An 18,436-nucleotide genomic window follows, 5' to 3' on the forward strand; every position below is an offset into this window, starting at 1 on the left:
GTTGTCTTTTTTCTGTTGGCATGCAGAGTTCCAGAGAAAAAGGAAAATATTATAGTAAATTGTTGGAAGAGTAAATATTTAAGGATATTTATTTTTGAATAAGACTACTATTATTTACATGTTCAAGTACACCAGTGACAGTGTCGAACAAAATACGTGTATATTTACATATTTTCCAAAACATTTCACGAAGCAATGATAGAAGTTCCTGTTGAAAATTTCAGGGGGAAAAAGAAATCTGCAAACATGTTAACTTGTTTTAAAAAAGAAAAGTTTAAGCTATTGTTACAATGTCTTAAAATACCATTTTTAAAAATAGAAGCAATATACATATGTATTCTTTAAAAACCTGCACTGTAATTCTTATAAAACTGTGTCTTTATGTAAACGTCAAACAAAAAAATGCATTATTTTAATAGAACACTTGTTAACTGTTAAAAAATATTTTAAACGAATCAATTTTATCAAGGCTGCATTTTATTAAATAAAATATAATACAAGCAATGTACGCGTTTTAAGTTCAGATGTTTAGAAAATGTTTCCCTCTTGTGGTTTGTAACAGGAACAGCAGCTTAAATAATAAAACTGCCCGCCCTACAAACTCTACGGGGCAATTTACGTCATGAAGAGAGAATATAATATATTTTTTAAATTACTCTGATAGCAGTGTAATATGTGAAAGCAAGACAAAGTAAAAACAAAACAAAAACATGTTTTCTATAAAAGAAGAAGTGGGCCATTCTTTTTTAGTTTTAAATACATGAAAAGGAAGTTTTGAAACATCACATATTGTGCAAGACATCCTGATAAGCAACAATGTGGAACCCAACCCAACAGCTGCTTTTGCAGAGGTCAGCTATTCTGTTTTACATGGTATCTTTGGAAAAACTAACACGGGATACATTTCAGAGTTGATTCTAAACTGAATTTAAGTTCTTGGCAAAGAAACTTGCACAGAGTTAACATTCACATATTTTCTCCATAGGAATTAAAGACTGTACATTGGTTGTAAACACAAGTCCATCAGACTGTGGTTATCACCCTTTCGTTGATGGTGCTCTTGGTGTTGTTGCTTATACTCCCCCTTGAGGCTGGGTCCTCGGTAGCGAAGTGGAGGATGTGACGCAAGGAGCGGTTCATACTGTCTTTGAAACTTCGCCCTACGCACACGTAGATCAGAGGGTTGAGGCAGCTGTTGAAGTATGCCAGACAGACGGTCAGCACCTGGGCCATGTAGATTCTTGGACTATGGGAAGAACTCAGAGGGGTGGCCAGATCGATAAAGTCCATGATGTGCACGGGGAGCCAGCACAAGAAGAAGCTCAGCACCACAACGACAATGACTCTCACGGTTCGTTTGGATCTGGCTCGACCACGTGACATTCCCCTACAGGTGGTGCTGTAGACAACCAGGTGACAGAAGACAATGACAGAGAAGGGGAGGATGAATCCCATCACAAACCGGAAGGATGCGATGGGCCAAACACTTTCTTTGGAGTATGCTAGGAGACATTCCCTCTTAAGTTCCCCTTTTTCAATCAGCCGGGCGTAGACAAACTGAGGGATGCTGCCTAGCAGAGCCAAGCACCACACAGCCACACATGCCCATGCAGCGTACCTGGGCCGCCTGTTGTTCTGGCACCATACGGCTTTTTTAACGAGCAACAGCCGATCCACACTGATCAGAACCAGCTGCAGAACGCTAGCGTACATCACCAAATAGAAAAGGCCTTTCACTAGAGTGCAGGCTAGTGAGCCGAAGTGCCAGTGGTCATCATGTGCCAGGGGCACCATGAGCAGAGGGAGGGACAGGCAGCACAGAAGATCAGTCAGCGCCAGATTCAGGAACCATATCGAGGTGACCGAGCGGTTCATGCAGAAACCAGTCACCCACAAAACCAGCGCATTACCAGGTACTCCAAGCAGGACCACCAGGGCGTAGAGAACCAGAGACACTATCTGTATGGGTTGAATCGGAGGAATTAAGTTGAACTCTGTGAAATTCTCCCCAAAGATGTCACGGTAGAAATCTTCAGAGGAGTTAGAAGTGTCACAAAAAGTGTCGGAACATTCTAAATCCATAGTAAATTAAACCTGTAAGTGAAGACAACATTTAATTGAATTAATTATTGTCTAATTTCATTTTAGAGACAATAATCTAGTGTACATTCCCATAAGGGTATGCAGATTACCTCTGAAAAGACACAAACTAATAAAAACCTATTACATTTAATGAATGTGCCTACTTACGGTTGATTGGTTTGTTGGAGTTCCACCCTGACTCTTTAACAGAAAGTTATGAAGCTGCAACAGCATTTAAGAGTACAACTCCAACCCCCGTAACACACACATTCACAGATGTACACACCCATCAGTACAATTGCACAAGTCGCTACACAGTTCTGTCCAATGAGAGTTTTAACAGAGTGATTACGTCAAGAATCTGTGAATCTGAAGAACTTGAACATTTTGCACAATGTCAAGTTTAACTGTTTTGAAAGTTTATGACACTCTGGCAACACACAGATTGCGTTGACCTTTTTCATGATCATGTAGTCTTTTGTGCATGCTAATGAATTTCTAGGAAATTGAAACAGTTAAATCACAGCTAAAGGTATTTAAGTGCTCCTGTAAGTGATTGGGCATTATTTATACAGGGAGCACAGTGCAACAAGTAAAAATATATATATTTTTTTATTTCATTTATATTTATTTTGTCCTTTTTTGTCACACTTCTATGTTTTAAAACTTAAAACAAAACACTCAGCACAATTTTATTCACAGCTATACATTTTAAAATGTTTTGTCTTCTTCAAGTAGGATTATGCTTTCACTTGTTCTTCATTCTGGCTCTTCTCACTTCTGTTGTGACTTCCTTCACTTCCGTTTCCTTCAAGCTGATGTTTATCATTTCCTGGACATATTTAAGAAACAGGAATTGAACTTTTTTGTCACATATATATACACATTATTGTGTTTTACTTTTGAGTGTTGAAGTGTATTTTACTTTAGAATTTTGCTTAGAAAAAAAAAAGAAAAACTTCATTATCTATTATTTATTTTATTGCACTACGTAAATCATATGTCCTGTGGAGGAATCTTAGTATCTTGCTAGGTGTTCTCCAGTCCTTCATGACTGGTGACCTGAAACTTTTAGATGCATCTCTACTTCAACATGCCTGAATGAAATAATTATGTCATCAGCAAGACTCTGGAGAACATGACTGCATGTTGAGGAGGTAATCCAGCCATTTTATTCAGAAACTCAAAGAACTTTACCACTACGAGTTTCATTGACCGGTGGTCGGTGGCAACATTTATTTTTTCAAACAAAATAGACATTTTCGAAAAGTAGGTACACATAATATCACACTAACGTTTGTGTGTTTTACACATGCGTTGCTTCCCGGCAAACTTCTGATTTGAAAATCATATTGTGTATTAAACGGGAACTTGAGAAAACATTGTCCTACATGTTTAACACTTGAAAATTTTATTGTGTAAACTTATGGGAACGATGTTGTCCTGTACCATTTGAGGAAACATTTGACATGAAGAACATTTCCCAATGTGTTTCACATAAATTATATTGTGTGGTAACATGAAGAACAACATGGAAAACATTTTTCCCACGTCTTACATTCAAAGACGCTCTTATGTAAAAACATTGAAACAAATATGTAAATTTATGCTTTGTAGAAAATGTGAAACCTGCGAGGAAAATCTTTCCAAATGTAAAATTATGATGTTTTAAATGTGAAAACTGTTGTGCGTGTGAAAATAATTGTGTTGTGAAATGTGTAACACAGAAACATTCCTAATGTGAAATAGATGGAAAAGGACTTGTAAAACACATGAAAATCTTGTGCAGCAAAATGTGACATGGACATCGCACACACCCTTCTTCATGTTGAGGGGGTTTCCATGTTATTTTGCATAATGATAGGAGGAATTTTAACTATTAAAAATAACTACAAGCTGAAGCATGTAAAACAAAAGTAATGTGTTTAGATTTCACATGTCAGAATGAAATCTTTCCATACCACGGGTACCAGATATAGAATTTATCCCACAAATGTTGCCTCAGGTATAATTTCACACATTGAAATTATACAGCATTCAAAGAATTTGTCAACATTTAAAGTACATGAATAACATGTTATAATATTTAATTTTAGTTCCGTTGCTTGGTCTCATTACATGAGAAACTTCAAGTTCATATGTTTTTACATTAATGGAGTGTGTAGTGTCTGGATCTTAAGTAGAAGAACTTTAACAACATTTCAAACAATTAAACAAGGAATATTTAAAATACTAAATATGCTACACCCGTCATCTTTTCCCATATAAAGAGAACAAATACTTTATTGTTTAAATTTAAAATAATAATGTCTGTTTATTCAGGTTTCCCACAGAAGCAAAAACATTTTGGGGTTTTAATCTGTTCAAACATTTATATTACTTCAAGAACTGTTGGTTTTTTGCTGCTGAAAGTAAACCTTAGTAATGAAAAACACATGTCAAAGTCCTGTGCAGTTCCAAGTTATATGAACCATCAGCAGGCAGCTAGCGTACTGTGATTTACTACATCCTACATACTGGAGGAATAAGCACATAAATATTTCCACTAAACTATGTGAAAGGAAAAGGAGCAGAAAAGAAAAGAAAATGCTGCAACATCAGGGTTTTTGAGAATATGAACCATCTCAAAAGAAATGAAACACAAACCTTCAATTTCAGCTAAATGTTGCCTTAAAATAAACTTAAAAAAAACAAATCTGTCCATTTGTTTCGATGATCATCTTCCCCAATCAGAAAATATCAAAATCCTTCCAGTCAAAGACACTGAACCAAAATGTCCCGGTTTCCTTGTCATTTTATGTTGCATTTTTTTATTATTTTTATTTTATTTTATTACCTAACAACTATTATCGTGATAACATGTTTGCTGCTTTGAAGCTGTTTTTTGTTTTGGTTTTTTGTTTGTTTGTTTTTTTCATCCCAACAGTTATTGCCACAGTTCATCTCAAGATGTTTCCTCACAGGGTCAGCAGAGGCGATGTTCTTAGTGGAAGGTGGGGGCACTGTTGGGAGGAAGCGTCGGGGTGTTGTCTCTAAATGCGTCAGACTGAAGGTCTGCAGAAACAAAAAAAAGCTTTGATTGAGTTTCAAAGCATTGCAAAACTACACACCATAAAAATTCAGAGAGTTTGTATGGCCTTCAAAAGCATGCATGGGTTATCTGTCTTTACCCTGTTTGTCCTGTGTTGGTTTTTGTTGACCTGCCGATTACTTTTTGATATAGAGAGAGCCAATTCAAAACTAATGTCACCTCAAAGCATTTTAGAAAACAACCAGGTCCAGTTAATGTACAGAAATATTTGGTCAATTAAATCCAGGTAAAGTCCTAGTTATAAAACAATGCAGTCAAATTCGGTTTATGTCATCAAGGTTTCTTTCAAATGAAGTCTAGCTACTTCAAATGAGTGACTGGCTTTGCAGCAATTACTTCACCCGAATAAGGATGTGGCCGTTGTTTGCAATAGGTGGGTAACACTGCAGCAATCCCTCATTCTGGGCATTAAAACTGGTTTCAGAAAGCAAGAAGGGAAATAATGCTTTTAATTTTCAGTTAGGAATTTGTTTGATGCTGTGCGTGTTTTTATTTTTAAAACCTATTTCTCAAAGTATGTATCTAATTAAATAATTGCAAGGGCTTAAAACTAATGAAAAAATGACAAATTGAAACATTTCACAACTGTTTTTGAAAACTGGATTGATGGAGGGATTTATTTTAGAGCTGTCATGTTGTAACACAGACAAAAAGAATCTGAGTTTACTTTTCTAAATGTTCAAACAAATGCAGTTTTTTTTTTGTTTTTAGGTTTACAAATACTATTGCATTTCCTATAGCGTCATTGTCTTGATGTTCTGGCTGCACGTATTTAGTATCCCAGTTAGTGCCAAACTGCCCTTGTTACTTTATATTTGTTGTCTTTAACATTTTTAAATTAATGTGCAGTGCATTCTTTCAGTTATTTTCAAAAGGAACTAGCTATATCTTTTCCTTTTTTGTCTTGTAGTGAGAAGGCCATCAAAAAATCATAGAAAGTGTCACATGTAACATGAAGAGAAATTTCAGCTTTGTTTGGAAATGAGGTTGTGTGCAAATTTCCTGTTCTATTTATGCTTCCTTGCAAAATCATTAGCTTTAAAAAGGCTTACAACAGTGAGCTTTGTTTCATCCTATTTAAGACAGCAGTTTAATATGAGCATATTTCTTTAAAGTCTTTGTTTGCTCCATGTTGACTTAAGCTAGTTTTCTCTAAAGTTATTAATTTATGAATAATATTTCTTGGTGTTGAGTAAGACCCTAAAATGTTTGACTGCTCAAAACTTCAAGAAATTAAAATATTCATATGTGCCCTTCAATATTGGCCAATGCTGCTAGGAACACTTTTCTTTATTTTTCATACTTTTACACACTGAAAAATCACAATATCTAACAATAACATTTAAACTTATGTGAACATTTAATTTTGCAATATTTCATAACTGCTGTAAAAATATTACTGAACATTTTGGACAGAATAAAACTTTTATCTAAACATTGTAGAAATTGGATCTTTTTAATGGATAACAGTTTTATAATAAGTCACAACTTTTTTAATATTTGATGCGTAAATTATATTTTCTGTAAAACATTGTGAAGGCTCACAGTTTTTTTTTATTATGAGCAAATGATAGATTCAAATCAAATTTTTGCAACTATAAAGGTAAATCCAAAACTAGGGGAATGTTCACCAGCTCACCAAGGAGTGTCAGGCCCGGCTGCTGCTGCAGTATTATTGATGTCTCCTCCTCTTCCTCATCTTCTCCCCAGTCAGCAATGTTGGCTGGGGGGATGCACTGCTCCAGGAACAGGTCCTCCTCATCGTCTTCTGTTTCTATATTCTCGGGAGGCCAGCGCAGCTCACCGCTTTCCACTTCGCTCACTTCTGTGGGCTCCACGACGATGGAAGGCAGACGCTCTTTGTCCCGATTTGGACTGTTCAGTGACGCCTCTGGGCCCAAGACAATTTCTATCGGGTCTGGGAAAATCTGGAAGAATCATTGGTTAAGAATTGAAAAAATAAATAATCTTGCTGTCATGCTTGAAAATACCTCTTTTGTCGTCTATTTAATTCTCTCTTTTTCAAGGTAAATATTCCTGCAGATTACAAAGTCAACAAAATATGACATTATCTATTCAGCTTTAACAGCTGAATAGATAATGTTCTTTAGGATCTTATACTTCCATTTTTATGGAGTTTGAAGAATTATCTAGTTTCCATACATCTTATTCTAATGCTACTGCTCTTTTTCAAGCATAGTGGTGCATACTGCTGCAAGAGAATGTTGCTTTGTTCATGCTAGACCTGATTTAAGGTTTTTTATTTGGTTCACCCTAACATTCTGATCCTTTTCTGTTGCTTCTTCTAAATTCAGAACTTCCTCTTCTTCCATTGCTTGTGACATCCCCCAAGGTCCTACTTTAGGGTTTCTTCTTTATTTCCTCTTTCAGCTCATTTGAAACACTTGACATCTCTTATGCCTTACATGACATTCAGTTGTAGATGTAGTTGTATGAAACTGATGTATGAAACTCAGTACTCTATATCATAGCTATGCAAAATTATGAGCTATTCAAAAAAGATTCAGAAATATTTAGGTAACTTTGCAACATTGTAGTACTATGATGCTGACAGAGCCCACCTGGAATGGCAGTCTTTGGTCCTTCTTTTGCATACCTTCACAGTTTGGATCTTGATCACTCATCTTCTGCACACCCCTGCAGAGAGAGTAAAATTAAACTAAGGGATTAATAGCGAGAAAAATGGTTTTAATTTCTCTGCAGCAAGTGGAAAAAAGTATTTACGTTAAAGCTTACATGACGGTTTTTCAAATGTTGCATAACAATGTAAATACCAATTCAGAATGATGGCTGCATTCACATCAGTGTAACTCTCACTTCATCTTTGTTTTTGATTTGTGTGCAAATCTGCAGTAGTTTACAATTTCTTTAGTTCTGTATATTAGCATAAAAATGCTGAAGTTTCAGAAGGATCGTTGGTGAACTGTTTTGAAAGTCTGTTCCACTGAGTCAAATCATCTGATCTTCCATGTAACCTCACTGTTATCATCGAGCTTCCCGGCATTTTGATTGGCTCATAGATTTTCTGTCCTACGTCACGTTGCCCAGTCCTGGTACAGATGCGTGCAAGCAGGACTCCCACACACAAAGTGAAACACATTAATTCTGCAGATTAATACACAGTTCAAACTGGGTTGGAAACTAAAATGGATCATAGTCTGCAGTCTTTCCCTCTTATTTGATTGTCTGGCTCGGAACCTGCCTGAGCAAATGCTCTGTTTTATTTTGGCCAGCCTATGAGCTCCTATAAATATTAGGTTGGGTTTTGTTCTGTCAGTAACATGGGTGGGTTTGTGAATGTCCCACCTGCAGAATACCTGATGGGAAATAGAAAGGCCTGCAGAGCTGTCTCCAATCCTCTATTTATTCCTTTCTCGTGCTTTGCTTCTTCTTTTCTCCCTGCTTCTCATTTTGTTTGTTCCATATAAGAACCAATCAGTGCATAACGCCACGGGCAGTGACCCAACCTCCTTACTCTTGCTCTTCAATTAAATGTCCATTTAAAAACTGATGCAATCTAAATTCTATTCTGGGCTCTATTAGCAAATCACAGCTACATAAATGTCCTGTTAGGTAATAAAGCAATAAAAATATTCTGTGAATTCTTCCCTGCAAAGATGACCTACATGGCTTTTGGTTGAGAACAGGAGGATGTGAAAGAGAAAGGTGCTCTGTACTTATTTGTGGTGCTTATAAATATAAGACTTTGGCCCACAAAAACACATTTTGAGCTTATTTTTTACCTAATTTTTCAGTTTCAGTTACACTTTTATTTGGCGCTGTAATCTGGTAAATAACAGAAGCACAAATGTCTGCTTAGGATTGATGCTGTATTTCCAAAATATTAATTTAGAGAAGCTTTAAGACTTAAAAACTGCCTTTACACAATTTCCACAGAAGCCATATTTACAATGCAGACCCAGTCAATAAATTAGAATTTTATCGTAAAGTCAATTAACATCAAGAATGTTTTTTCAAAATTAAACACATTATATGGATACACAGAGATAGAAGTTTGAAGGCCTTTATTTCTGTTTATTACAATCATTTCCTGCTGTGAAGACATGACATTTAAATTTAAAATATGGAATAAGACCAAAAAAAAACATTTTTAATACAGAAATGTAGCCTTAAGGAAAATATGTTTAGTACCTGCTAAGAGGTTGTCTGCAAATAGTAAACGCTGCTTGCATGTTTAAGATTGTTATCCTTCTGAGGTTTTTTTTTTCCAGAATTGGCCACAATTTAGTTCTGTCCATCTTGCCATCAGCTCTGATCAGCTTCTAGGTCTCTTCTAAGGAAAGGCATTCCCACAGCATGATGCTGCCACCACTTTGTGTCATTGTGGGGACAGCATGATCAGAGTATTGTACAAAATTGGTTGTTTTTTGACACTCTTCCATAAAGGTCAGATTTGTGGAATGGCTGAACAGATTTTAGCTGTTCTTCTTTTTGCTTGATTTATCAGGGTGGCTTTATGATTCTTTACAATTATATTTATTGTTCGCTATGAGCAATACACAAACACTAAGCCAGTTTGCACAATGGGCAAAACGAGGACACCCTGTTCTCGTCCAAACAGGATCGGCTTTGGGAGGATACTATCATGTTTGACCCACTTGTGAACGTGTGCAGCTTTGCAATTCAATTTTTGATACTGTGCTGTTGACAAGTGTTCCATGCTAAGCTGTTTGTGTGCCACCTGGTATGGAAACTTTCAGCAGCTATTATGATGAAGAAGCTTAACCTCTGTGTAATCCCTCGCATGCATCATTGTTTCATCATTGATTCAGCTCAGTCAACAGTCACCCTCACTTCTTTTTTTCCCTTGATGGATTGCACTACATTTGACTGAACCCATCCACAAAATACGCTTCTCTCATCTATGACAAACAAGAAAAGTATACTAAATGGTAGATTTTTGTTAGAACAGAGAACAGTCCATGTCTAACATGACTGAATATCAAATCTACTCCACATTAAATTCAGGTCATAAAATTAAGTTGTTAGCAAGACGATGGTGTGAATGATAACAGTCATCTTTTACATTTCAGACTAACAAGGTTAAACATATATTATATATATATATATATATATATATATATATATTTCTTTCCTGTTTTCACACCACAATCAGATTATTTTTTATCACTTTCCTACATTTAGTCATTCTTTCTCGCTCACACATGAAGGTGTTGGACTGAGGTACGACCTTCTCAGAGTGACTTGTCAACAAAACTTACTGCAATCAACAACTCATTTACCATTTTTGGTTACAGGAGAACCCAGAACTGTAGTTAAAGCGTTGCCGGCCTCACTTGTCTCAGTTAAGTATAGTGATATCACTGATATCTTTCAATAAGGAAGAAACTAGTCTGACTCATGTTTCCCAAATGACATAGTTCTGATGACTGATAGAACAAAAGTGGAACTGTGTGTCCCAATACATCTGGCATGAAGCTAACACAACATTTTCTAAAACAAAATATATTTCGCTGTTCTATATCAGCACCTTAAACTTTAGCACAATTTAATTATGCACGAGGACAACCGTTCAATGTGCTACAGCGAGTTTGACCTCCAAATAGCTAAAACATATATATATAAGGTTTTAAGAGGCCTAGTCAAAGTCTGGACTTAATTCCTGTTTTAAATTATGTTGCATGAGCTTAAACGGGGCATTCAAACATGAATTTGCTTTTGCTTTTGCAGCTCCATTGCAGCTGTAAAAGACTCCGCGTATGTTATGGTGATAACCAGTTATTAGGGTTAGGTGGTGAAAACATTTTCACATTTTTACTTAGGGCTAATTATCTTGGATTGCTCTTTTCCCAAATAAATAAATTCATTATTTTAAAAGCATACTTTTTGCATTTAGTCAAGTTATATTTGTCTGATTTAAAAGTTTGCTTAATAATAATGTGAATGTACAACAAAAACTGAAAAAACAGTAAAACCTGTCTCACCCCTCTGTCTTGCTACTGTTATTTTCTCAACTGCTCCAGAACATTCTGAGGGTCAAAGCAGACTAAAACCTGATGAGGAACTCTTGTTTCTTGACAACACACTCTTGTTTTGCAACGGTGGAACTGAAGCTTTGAGAAACTCCGGAGAAAAATTGCAACAGTCCATTTTTCTGCTTCCTGTGAATAAAAAGGATCGTACTTTAAATGTCTTGTGTAAAGTTCTTCATGCTAGCCACATGCATAGCCAAAGTTTAAGCCGTGGAAACGGTCTGATAGAGCCAGATATCAACCTAGCAATATAGTCACAAAATAGGAATCTTTAATGTATATATATATATGTATATATATATTTACATCTCAATGCTCATATGACATCAGCCTCATCACTCTTGACAGATTTCCATTTTTTACTAAACAGCAGCCCAAACAAACTTTCCTGAGACTATAGGATCAAATAAGAATTGGTGAAACTATACCATATAATGATACAAATAAAAAAACTTAAGTGTGACTTTTAGTCCACACTAGAAAACACGTTTTTTCACCTTACCTAACTCCTTTTACCAGCTAATGACCAATGAATTGCTAATAAAGCCAATGTTGACATAAAATATTCCATATTTTGGGGTGCTAGTTTTGTCAATGATAGAAACTATGATTATGGCCAGAACTTTAACAAGGGAGAGTAGCTTGGGACCCCGAGCTTTTGGGGTCCCTAAAGTAGTGTTCAATATGCTTAGAAAGGCACTTCATAAATTCTTTCCATTTACCATTTATCATCATGAGATGTTTAACTTGCTTGATTCTCAGGTTTATAACAAGCTTAGTCCATGAGGTTTTTTTTTTTAAAGCATTAATGTAAATATTTTTTCTGCCACAAATATTCACTCTGAGCTTTTGGGAAGTGTTTTTCAGTGTTTTTGTAGAACACTTTAATTTTCACTTCATTATGTTTTTTTCTGTAGTTCTTATATTTATCTTGCACTTAGTGGTTTATTCTCTAATACACTGATAGGAGAAATGAGGAAAAAAGATAGCCCTTAAAGTTTAACCTAATCTGAAGTGCAGATAAAAATAACAGAAACTTTATATAATAATATCTCAATATTTCAAATATCTCACCATTTTTGAACTAGATATTATCTTGGGGATTTTTCTAAGTAGCGGATGCTCAACTTGCCTCCTTTGCACGAATAAGTGACATTTCACAACGCATTAGAATGAAACATGCATGTTTGTATTTTGTTTTTTTTGTTTTTTGTTTTTTAAAAACGTCACTATTTCTAAATGTTTGAATTTGTGGGGAGGAATTTCTTATGTCAATGTCATGCAATTTTTTTCATTTATTTTCAAATTATATTTTGAAAACATAATTTTCAAAATGGTATATCTTTCTTTCACATACAGATCTTCAAAAGGATAAGTCTTTTGCTAATTCTTATAGCATAAATTTAAAAAAAAAAACTTGCTTGGGCAGGTAATTTGACAGGGTTCAAGCTTTAATTATGAAACTTGAAGTGAATAGATTGAAACACCATATAAAAAACCTGGGAAGAAACTTCTACTCTAAACCATGTTGCATTGAGAAGAAGTTGTTTGGTGTTTGTGAGTCAGGCATAAATGGAAAATCCCTGTGCCTCTGAAACATACAGTGTATTTCCACTGATAAATCTAAAGCACTTACCGTACATGTGACATTTCAACAGGTTTTTATCAGTTAATTTCTCTCTTACCATTGACGAGAACTTTTATTCTGTAGTTATTTTCTTCATGATCATATCTTCATGACTCTTCCTTAAACTGCGGGGTTGTGATTATAATATGACAACTAATTTAGCAGCTTTTTGCTAATTAGGGTTTAATGTTAGGTTGCTTCCTACCCTTCTTTAGCAGTCAGGTGCATGTCTTGTCCGTCTTGGCATAGTTCCACAGTGGTGAAGCTTGGTTCCTCCACGGTGAGCAAAGGCGACACCAGAGGGGGTGCATGAGGGGGTGAGCAGCTCCCACAGCATTCCCCCTCTGCTGTCCTTCCACAGGAACTTGTGGCCTCCAGGGCGAAGCCCGGAAGAAGTTGGGCTTCCAGATCTTTATAAATACCAGAGCTTGATAGAAGATTCAGTTGCGAGTGAGGTTTTGGTCTTCCTTGGTCAGTCAAGGCAGCCCTTTGCTTCTCTGATCCAGATCAATATGTCCTCCCATCTGCCCACATGTGCGCCCCTCTCTCCTTTATCCAACTTCGCTTGGTTTCGTCTCTCTGTCTCTGGATGTTTCCCTTTTCCTCCCCACCAACTGCAAGGCTTTGGGGCAGAGACGGATTAGCGTCTCTTTCGATTACAGAGGCTGATGGGTGACGTCAGTCTGGCTTGACCATCCCCTCTGATGAGTTGGCACACTGGGTCACTCGTACATCTGCAAAGTGTAGTCGCACAACAGTAAAACCATAGATAAACTCAACAGAAACGACAACAACATGGACACTTGGAGCTTTGCATTTATATATAGTGTATGGGCCTTTCTTATCCATCTGTCCACCATTATCATCAAGACTCTCTCTCACTGCGTTGTCAACTGTGCATCCCTCCATCTGTGGATTTAGATTGGGACAATTCATGGAATTAGCTCAGAGGATCAAGGGCTCAGGCGTGGGGAGGGGATGGGATGTGTGTATATATATATATAACAGGCAGCAACTGTTGCTAAACAGGCAGAGCACCACAAAATGCAATATGTAATCCCATCTGTAAGCCAAGTCAAGGGACCTTTAGCAGAACAAAGATAACGCAGCATTAAACATGTTTTTCCTCTTTAATTTGAATGACTTTTTAAATTAGTGAAAAACAAATTAAAAACTGCAGATGGAATTTTCCATCCGCAGTTTTCATCAAACATTCACGATCTCTTTAAAAGATGTTACTGAATCTATAAGTCCAATTTAAATCCAAAGAGTTCACAGCTAGATTTTACGAAATTTTCAGATTTATTTATTTTTATTATTACTGTAATTACAGTCATATTCAGTAAGTTAGATCATGGGTTCTAATAAATAAATAACATTATCAAGTTTGAAACATACTTTTTTATTAAGCCCACAATTTATTTATAATTTTTTATTTGTTTTTATTAAGTAATACTCTAATCTTTAGTGATAAGATAACATAAAAAAGGGAGTTGAATAAAAAAGACTTGAAAATATTAGTTCCTATTTAATGAGTCTATATGGTTTCTTTCACTTAGTAAATTGAGTCACTGAAATAATTTTAAAAAGATTAGCTTTTCAATATTTCAGTTAATTGAACATGATTATAAGCTCTGTACTACAACTGTTAGTTTTGCTAACTTACAGAAACAAGGTCATATGGTTTAAATACCTGCTGGAGATGATCTGTGTGGTATTATGTGGTGTATTGAGAGATATTGTTTAAAAGGAAACCCTTCCTTCTTGCAAGTCTTCGTGCACATGTAGTGTAACAAAACATATCTTAGGCCATACACTAAGTGATATAAACAAATATCAGTGTTATTTTGAAATTATTAACATTGAAAACATAGTGTTTTTGATGTGAACATAGGGAGGTTAAAAGCCCGATTGAATGTAAATATATAACGTTTTTATGATACATGTATTCATTGTTTTAAAATAAATCCAGTGTATTTTATGTTTTAAAAACTTGTTTGTGTTGTTATTTTTATATATTTCCGTAAAAGCTATGCATAAAAATATGAGATGCATTTCACTAAAAATGTTGAGTGATTTTTTTTATTACAGTTCGGAACATTTGGAGAAATTGTATTAAATAATCACAAACATGACTTTCAAATTTAATGCAGGTCGTCCTCCCTCCAGTGGGAGGCGCTGTGTCTGAAAGCAAGACAACCGTCAACCTGCGTTACATGCTGTTTTTGAATGGTAGCGACTACAAAAACAGACTTTTATCTTGATTTTCAGATTCTTTCTTTCAGTAAATTAATTTCAGATGGATTTAGAAGGTGGAACATACGAGCCGGGATTTGTTGGAATACGGTTTTGTCAAGAATGGTGAGTCTTAGACAGAAATTACATTAAAGGAAGTGTCATTAGCATGCTAGCTATATGAAGTGCTACCAAGTTTTCTTTTCTACATAACGATGTTGGTTTTAGCTACAGTAAATAAATATCACGGTGACAATGTTCATTCTTCTCTCAGTAATAACATGTTGTACCCTAAGGAAGACAAAGAGAACCGCATCTTGCTGTATGCGGTAAGTATTTGGTCAGAAACTAGTCGCTCATTTGTTAGCATGGGAAGAGTAAAACACATACTGACAGTTTTTAATAGATTTTAACACGTTTTTCTGTCTCATTGAACCTGCAGTGTAGAAACTGTGACTATCAGCAGGAGGCTGACAACAGCTGCATCTATGTCAACAAGATCACCCACGAGGTTGAGTATGTAATAAATATTTTGTTATATCTATTATCTATTTTTAAATGTGCATCTTGTTTTGTCTCTGCACCTTGTTTAGCAAAAAGAAAAAAAAAAAGAATCCCGATTTTGCTCTATTGTTATAACAGCAAATACTAGTACACCAGCTCTGGTGCATAAAATAGTATTTGAAAAATAGCAAAAGACTTTAAAAATGCAAACCCAACAGTAGCTTCTTTTTTTTTTTTAGAATAACACATATTTAACAACTGCACATTTTTAACAATATTTTCCTTATATTATGCCACATCAGGGAGTGTTTGCTTTGCTACAAATTTTTCATTTGTGGTCTAAAATTATTGATTTTGCTGATTAAAGCAATCTCGTGATTTCTCTTCAGTGAACTGACACAAATCATCGCTGATGTAGCCCAGGATCCAACGCTGCCGAGAACAGAGGATCACCCCTGTCCAAAGTAAGTGCTCTTCTTGTCGGTGCCATTTTTCTCTGGAAATGTTGAGTTTATGTTTACGCCTAAGTGACTAACTTTCCCACAAGAAAGCTAAAAATGTTATTTATACACTGAAGCAATCAAAGTATGCAGACAGCAGCAGATTTGATACCAAATGATTGAGAGAACTGTTCTCCTTTGAAAACTGGATTTAAAAGCAGCTTGTGTCCAGCTGAACTATGCATGGACCTGTGTCCAAAGATGTCTTTTTTTCATCTCTTTACAATTTGACCTCATAGTCAAAAAACAGTGGACAGAAAATGGTCTTTATAGCAATATTGATGGCAATTACTACTAACATTTTCTATTACAAATATCTGAAAATCACTAGACAATGACAAAAATATTGTTCTATTTGACTTTTTACATAATGCAAGATTTTCTATTTGTATTTGCTGAATGTAACTGAGAGAAAACAACAAAGATCTGCATTACTAATCAGATCTTATGTCTTTCCCATCAGCCAGATCCCTTCCTTTCCCAGTTAGGCTTTCCTTCATGTCTTTAGGAGTAGCCTAGCATCTACAGTGTTTCAAGATTCCTTTGCTTTTATAATTTAGAAAAAGTATATACGTTTGGTCTGATTTTTCTGTTGAATAAAGAACTAACATGACATTCTTGTTCTTCCTTATGTTACACTATCTCACTAAAACGTGGCAGGTTTGGACAACAGCAAGTTGTCCAAATCCGTGGTGGTATTTTTGACATTTGCTTGATGCTTGTTACTTCCCAGATGCGGTCACAAGGAGGCAGTGTTCTTCCAATCTCACAGTATGAAGGCTGAGGTAAGAATTCCCCTTAAAGGAAGTCTTTATGACCTTTCTGTAGTTGTTCCTCATTGGATGTTATTGACATATTTTGAACTTATTTGATCAAAAACAATGTTTACATAAATGTTTTTGCACACCTGATTAATTGACCTACAATGGCTTCACTATGGCAGCCTAGAAAACTCAGAACTACACGACAAAACTACTCCTTCAAACACCAATCTGAATCAGGAACGAGACAATTAGCTGAATAAATGTTTGTTTATAATTATTATCAGCTTTCGAAGTGAAAAATTAGTACTAAAACTGATTAATGGGAAAAACAATTTTAACATTAACTTACTAAATTAAACAACCCTTGCAGTTTTATAAGCTCAATTTAATAATTATAAATACAAAGTGTGTATATTTTATATTATTCTGTGTTTTGCCCTTCCCAGGATGCTATGCGTTTGTATTATGTCTGCACGGCCCCTCACTGTGGACACCGGTGGACAGAGTAACGCCTGCATAATCATGAAGAGGTCCATCATTTGCATCTAATAGCAGGGTTTCTACCCTAGCATGTGGACAAGTCAAACGGTCCAAGTAGGAACCATGAGATGGATTTTTTATATATATATATAACCACTTTCTGGATAGAATGTATTTGGCAGTGATCAGTTATTTTGTTAGATTTAAAGAATCTGTTTTTAGGTTTTGTCTGTAATTAAACTTTTTATTTAAAAAATTTACAAAGTTCAGCTTGTGTTACTTCTTCACAAAGCTCTCTTAGTACATTTGTTTAAATTTAGGACATTTTATTTAAAATATTGAACCATGGGGTCCAGCTTTGGTTATGTTCTGAATTTAAACTGTTATTGTGAGAGGAAGAACATGGAAGATTTTCTTTAATCCATAAAGGGTTGCAATTGCACATATACCCCACTAAACAATGGGGAAAATGGTGCGTGAATCTATGCAATTTCTTGGAAGCCATCAACAAACTTCTGGGATAATCCTGCCTGAAAATTTCAATTGTTTTATTATTAATGCTCATTTAAATTGATTTGTGTAATCCAAAAAGTTTTAGTGTTTTCACTTTTACTTTGTATAAATTTCAACCTATTTGAGAAGTTGAACTTTATAAAGTCATTCCTTCATATATATCAATTTGTACCACTAGTGGCACAGACCATCTATATAATGCTGCCACCACAAAGTTTTTCTTGCATTTTAAAGCCCAATTTTTGACAGTTTTTGGTAGGTTCGAGACCTTAGTGGTTCCGGTTTAGTTTCTGAAAATTCTATGTTGACACAGTTTGGGTTTCTAAAAGTCAGATGAACACAAACACTCATCAAAACTGGTTTTGAGCTCGATAAAAGTGGTTAGCATGGAATTTCTGGGCTGATCCGCTCAAAGCTCTGTTAAAAAGTTGTGGCTATGCCAAGAAAACTCAAAGAAAAAATGACTTTCAATCCTGTGACTGCATGAAAACTGCTGACAATGATGTTTTTGCACATTAACCATAAGTTCAGCTGTACTGTACAATCTGCAGTGACTTTGTATTTCCTCCTTGAATATCTACTGCTAGTTCTTTGTGATTAACCTT

At 35.5% G+C, this 18,436-nt stretch overlaps 3 protein-coding genes across 5 annotated transcripts; 1 reads left to right on the forward strand and 2 right to left on the reverse strand.

The window, feature by feature from the left end:
• Positions 1 to 71: 71 nt before the first annotated feature.
• c5ar1 (complement C5a receptor 1) lies at positions 72 to 2,385 on the reverse strand. The gene is made up of 2 exons (XM_027998948.1): positions 2,251 to 2,385; positions 72 to 2,094 (listed from the first exon to the last, which is right to left on the reverse strand). Exon 2 carries the CDS (start codon positions 2,080 to 2,082, stop codon positions 1,024 to 1,026), a length of 1,059 nt encoding a protein of 352 aa, XP_027854749.1. The 5' UTR covers positions 2,083 to 2,094; positions 2,251 to 2,385; the 3' UTR covers positions 72 to 1,023.
• Positions 2,386 to 3,225: 840 nt separating this feature from the next.
• Positions 3,226 to 13,461, reverse strand: lbhl (LBH regulator of WNT signaling pathway, like). 2 transcript variants are annotated; one of them, XM_028044609.1, is made up of 4 exons: positions 13,041 to 13,461; positions 7,756 to 7,831; positions 6,813 to 7,101; positions 3,226 to 5,136 (listed from the first exon to the last, which is right to left on the reverse strand). In XM_028044609.1, the coding sequence occupies exons 1-4, from the start codon at positions 13,061 to 13,063 to the stop codon at positions 5,066 to 5,068; spliced, it is 459 nt and encodes a 152-aa protein (XP_027900410.1). In that variant the 5' UTR covers positions 13,064 to 13,461; the 3' UTR covers positions 3,226 to 5,065. The 2 variants fall into 2 exon arrangements, with proteins under 2 accessions (XP_027900410.1, XP_027900411.1); XM_028044610.1 differs by lacking the exon at positions 13,041 to 13,461 and adding an exon at positions 11,161 to 11,254.
• A 1,539-nt stretch (positions 13,462 to 15,000) lies between these two features.
• On the forward strand, positions 15,001 to 17,456 carry polr2i (RNA polymerase II subunit I). 2 transcript variants are annotated; one of them, XM_027999683.1, is made up of 6 exons: positions 15,001 to 15,196; positions 15,345 to 15,399; positions 15,513 to 15,586; positions 15,964 to 16,038; positions 16,808 to 16,859; positions 17,285 to 17,456. In XM_027999683.1, exons 1-6 carry the CDS (start codon positions 15,135 to 15,137, stop codon positions 17,345 to 17,347), a joined length of 381 nt encoding a protein of 126 aa, XP_027855484.1. In that variant the 5' UTR covers positions 15,001 to 15,134; the 3' UTR covers positions 17,348 to 17,456. The 2 variants fall into 2 exon arrangements, with proteins under 2 accessions (XP_027855484.1, XP_027855483.1); XM_027999682.1 differs by lacking the exon at positions 17,285 to 17,456 and having other exon boundaries at positions 16,808 to 17,198.
• The last annotated feature ends 980 nt before the right edge of the window (positions 17,457 to 18,436 follow it).

Source organism: Xiphophorus couchianus, chromosome 18 (assembly GCF_001444195.1).
Source record: "Xiphophorus couchianus chromosome 18, X_couchianus-1.0, whole genome shotgun sequence".
NCBI lineage: Eukaryota > Metazoa > Chordata > Actinopteri > Cyprinodontiformes > Poeciliidae > Xiphophorus > Xiphophorus couchianus.